This window comes from Octodon degus, unplaced genomic scaffold (genome assembly GCF_000260255.1).
Source record: "Octodon degus isolate 3935 unplaced genomic scaffold, OctDeg1.0 scaffold00086, whole genome shotgun sequence".
Taxonomy (NCBI): Eukaryota; Metazoa; Chordata; class Mammalia; order Rodentia; family Octodontidae; genus Octodon; species Octodon degus.
In genome coordinates, this window is record NW_004524662.1 from 8,692,932 (window position 1) to 8,697,153 (window position 4,222).

Genomic DNA, 4,222 nt, shown 5'->3' on the forward strand with positions numbered 1-4,222 from the left:
CGGAACCAGGGATTGAACTCAGGCCCTTGCACTTGCCAGCCCCCCAGGGGGCCCTATTTCAAAAACAGTAACTACAAATTGATCTCATTCTTTTATGGCTATTTCATTTGTTATATTAATTTCCTGTTTTATGCATTTGTAGTTCATGCTCACAAATACATTTATTCACAGAGATACAGAATCTAATTTTTCTCTCAGAAAGAGATAATTACTCAAATACAGCCCTAAATAAAGGATATTCCTTCTGTTTTGTTTTTATCTTTTTGAAATAAGCTTTCACTATGTAGTTCAGGCTGGTTTTGAGCTCACTGTATAGCCCAGGCTGGCCTCAAACTCAAGGCCAGCCTCCTGCCCCAGCCTTTTCAAGTGCTAGGAGTATAGGTGTGTACCACCACACTTGGCCTTTTTTTTTTTTTTTACATTTTATACTATTTATTTTTGTCTCTTTCTTGACTAGGTACAATTCAAGACCTATCAGCTTCTACATTCCATTTTCCAGTATCCAAACCCAGCCATTGCATACCCATACATTTACTCCTTAGCATCTCTTATTGTGGAAAAACTGCAGGAAATAGACAAAAGAAAACCTGAAGATGCCACTGAGCTTCAGATCTTTCGAGAAGGCATAAAAATTTTGGAAGCATTGGTTACCATTGCTGAAGAGCAGCATCGTAAGTGTCCACACTGAGTCCATACTACTCAGTCTCTCCAGACTCAGAATTTCAGTGCTAACTTTAAAACATATAAACATAAACATAACTTAGTTTATATCCGTATTTCACATTTATGGAAAGCCCAAGATTTTTATCTTATTTAGGGTTAATTTGGCAGAAGAGATTTAAAGAACTACTTCTTTCCTAAGGGAAAAAAAAGTATGTACAGTTTGAGGGCTTTGACAGTATGTATGATAAACATTTATGTGCTGAACTGGCATTGTTTGTTTACTTCCTAGGCTCTCAGCTGGTGGCCTGTCTCCTGCCTATCCTCATTTCCTTTCTTTTGGATGAGAATGCTCTCGCATCAGCACCTTCAATAATGAGGAATTTACATGACTTTGCTTTGCAAAATCTCATGCAGATTGGGCCTAAGTATTCATCAGTTTTTAAAAATATAATGGCTTCTTCTCCAGCTCTGAAAGCCCGCCTGGAGGCTGCTATAAAGGGCAATCAGGAAAGTGTCAAAGTCAAGTTACCATCATCAAAGTATACTAAGCACTCTGGAAAGAATTCAAGCATCCAATTAAAGACCAATTTCCTCTGATTTTACTTGTTTTTGGAATAGCAAGCACCTTAATACAATACTTGATCATTTCCTTCTCTTTGGGGACAAAGGGAAAGTTTAGACTCAAGTGCACTTGCAGGTCTAGTTGATTGTTTTAAATAGCTGTGACTTTGAAATTGACAGCAAACTTAACATTTTCTGGAATGTTTATTCCACTTAATTAGGCAATAGAGCTGTCAGAACTTTAGCCAGAAATTTCAAGAATGTGCTAAAGAATTAAATTTACTAAATAATTTGCTACTTTAAAAATGGATTTCTTCTGTCAGCCCATATCCATGTCGTATACTTAGTTCTTGACAGATCCAGATTTCACTCAAGTATAAATGATCTGCACATAGATTGTATCCTGGTCACTAATAGAAGACCAGCCACAGGCCCAGGCTGTAGCTCAGCAGCACAGCACCTGCTTGGCAAGTGCAGGGTCCTGAGCTCTATTCCTGGTATCCCCAAAAAATTTTTTCAAAGTAAGAGAAGATTCTGCCTTATTCAGTAATATTATTAAACTTTGGGCTTATCCAACAAGATTAATAATTGGAATGCTTGAATTATAATTATCCAACATATTATGGTAAAATTTAATTGTAGCACTACAGTTTGACATAGAGTTCATGCCCATAAGTAGGACTTTATACCATCTTTTGGGTTAGCTTGCATTTTCACTATTTCTGAAATGAATTTTCTGTTAACACTATTACAAACATTTATGGCAAACATTTATTTTGATGAGTTTATTATAGATCATATCTATATTGTATTTAATCAACTGTGGGTTTATATAAATGCCGTATTTATACAGCAAACTTAGATCATCAAAGACTACAAGTATTTTTTTAATAGGGAACATATTTTAATACAGAAAAAAGCTAATGATAGGGTCATTGTTTAAAAATATTTTTTAACTGTGTTTGTGATCCTTGACTCTTCCTGCACTTCAGTGTTATACTGTGAATCAAACAGTATGTAAAGCATTTCCCTGTTAAAAATTAGAAACTGAAGTAACAGGCATGTTCAGAATTGAGAAGACACATTGATTTACGCAAGAGCAATGTAATGTACTCTATTTTATTATGTGTGTATATATTCTTGTAAATTGTTCAGAATGGAAACATTTGAAAGATTTAATACTATAATCAGTTTTTCTAAATTATATAAATAAAGCTAATTTTCTTTATCTTTCTTGTATTTAAAATCATTTTACTCAGAAAAGACAACAGATTCCAGAAAAGTTAATTCTGTGAAATAAATAAGATCCCTTTGTAACTTGGCCTTTTTGCTCAGAGGAACCTTTCTTGGGAGCATTGTTTGCAGTGATAAATTCTGTCTTCCTAAATGTCCCTAAGTATTGAGAATCATGTATAAAACATCACAGTGCCAAGTTTGTGGGGGGTTTTTTAGTGTGTGGGGGGGTACAGGGGATTGAACTTGGGACTTTGTGTATGCCAGCATAGTGCATTTTAATGTCATCTTCAGTCTTCTTACACTGTTCATCCTCATAGGGAGAAACTTTATCTCTGTAACTTTGCCTCTGCAGCATCAGCCAGGTGCTTAATAGCTCTTGAACTACACTGGTATGTCGGGGTTGGATCTGCACTCAGATACACTCCTTTGCCAAGGCAAGTGCTGGACTGTGTTGTTTGGGACATAATTTGTTTGACTCGGATTTTTTTTTGTTTTATGTGTTTCAGTCACTTCTTATGGTTTAATGTTAAGACTTCTAGGCTTGGGGAGATAGCTTGGTGGTTTAAGCACCTGCCTGAGAAGCACAAGGACATGATTCGATCCCCAGTACCGCATGCCATGCTGGCCCCCCCACCATGCCAGCTACTTAATCAAGGAATGGTGGCGCACACCTGTAATCCCACCACTGGGGAGGCTGAGACAGGAGGACCACTATGACTCCAAGCTGCGTAGCAAGACCCTGTACTAAGTAAATAAATAAAATCTAAAAAAAAGATTTCTATTACTCATTTAGTTACATGATGACCTGAATTGTTTGAGTTAAAGATTCTGTATGAATGTTAATAGTTATGGGGAAAAAATAACGTCCAGAGTCATGGGGTTATGAATTTTGAGTTAGGCAGTACCATGTAGCCTTTTAATATATCACCTTACTTAATAACACAGAATTACCAAATATTTCCTTGCTGATAAGGAAGTTAAGGATTAACAGCAGGTTTGAGTCCATCTGGTGACAGTGTTCGTGCTGGAGCCAGACCAAGTGCTCTTGCCTTGTGCCATCAAGGAATCTTTTTACTGGTACAGATGTCCCAGGGCTTTCCTCTCCTTATTATGAGCTATAGTTGTAAGAATTTTGGGAGGATACATCTATACATTCTTTTCTTGGCCTCACCAGTTGTTACTATTTGATTACTTTCTCTTTCTGTCTTTGTCTCCCTCTCTCTTTTCTCTTTTTTTTTTTTTTTTTTTTTTTCAGAACCGGGGATTGAACTCAGGCCCTTGCGCTTGCCAGGGAAGCGTTTATTCCACTGAGCCATCTCCCCGGCCCCTTCCTCTCCTTATTGAATATGTTTTCAGTTACACTTATCTACACTGCAACCAAAAGGTTCCTGACTAATACAGTAAAGGAGGAAATGTACCCTCTAGCTTATGTGAAAAAAGAGTATTTTGGTCCAAAATTGAGAAAAAAATGAGGAGGAGTTTATTAAAGATGAATGGTTAAAACAATAATAGAACAGAAGCTTTTTGTGTCAGTTTTATTTTAAGCTTCTCTTTGTGATTAAAGCAGTTGCATATTAATCAGCTTGGTAACTACAAATTCAATAAAGGGAAGAGGCATGACCTAGCATGACCGAGGCCTTGGTTTTGACTCCCCAGCAGTAATAAATAAAGTTGACTACCAATTTCAAACCAACTCATGTAATATCTGTCTTCAGGTTTTATTGTTGGTTTTTGTTTCTCTTTCATTTTGTTTTTGCTTAAG

General features: G+C 36.6%; 1 protein-coding gene across 1 annotated transcript in view; it reads left to right on the forward strand.

Annotated features, from left to right (window-relative positions):
* Heatr5a (HEAT repeat containing 5A) overlaps nt 1–2,416 on the forward strand; it is a 179,247-nt gene extending 176,831 nt beyond the window's left edge. Inside the window, exons 34-35 of the mRNA XM_023721836.1 lie at nt 458–671; nt 953–2,416. Of these exons, the coding sequence (XP_023577604.1) occupies nt 458–671; nt 953–1,260 (522 nt within the window). The 3' untranslated portion in view covers nt 1,261–2,416. The remainder of the gene's footprint in view (nt 1–457; nt 672–952) is intronic.
* The last annotated feature ends 1,806 nt before the right edge of the window (nt 2,417–4,222 follow it).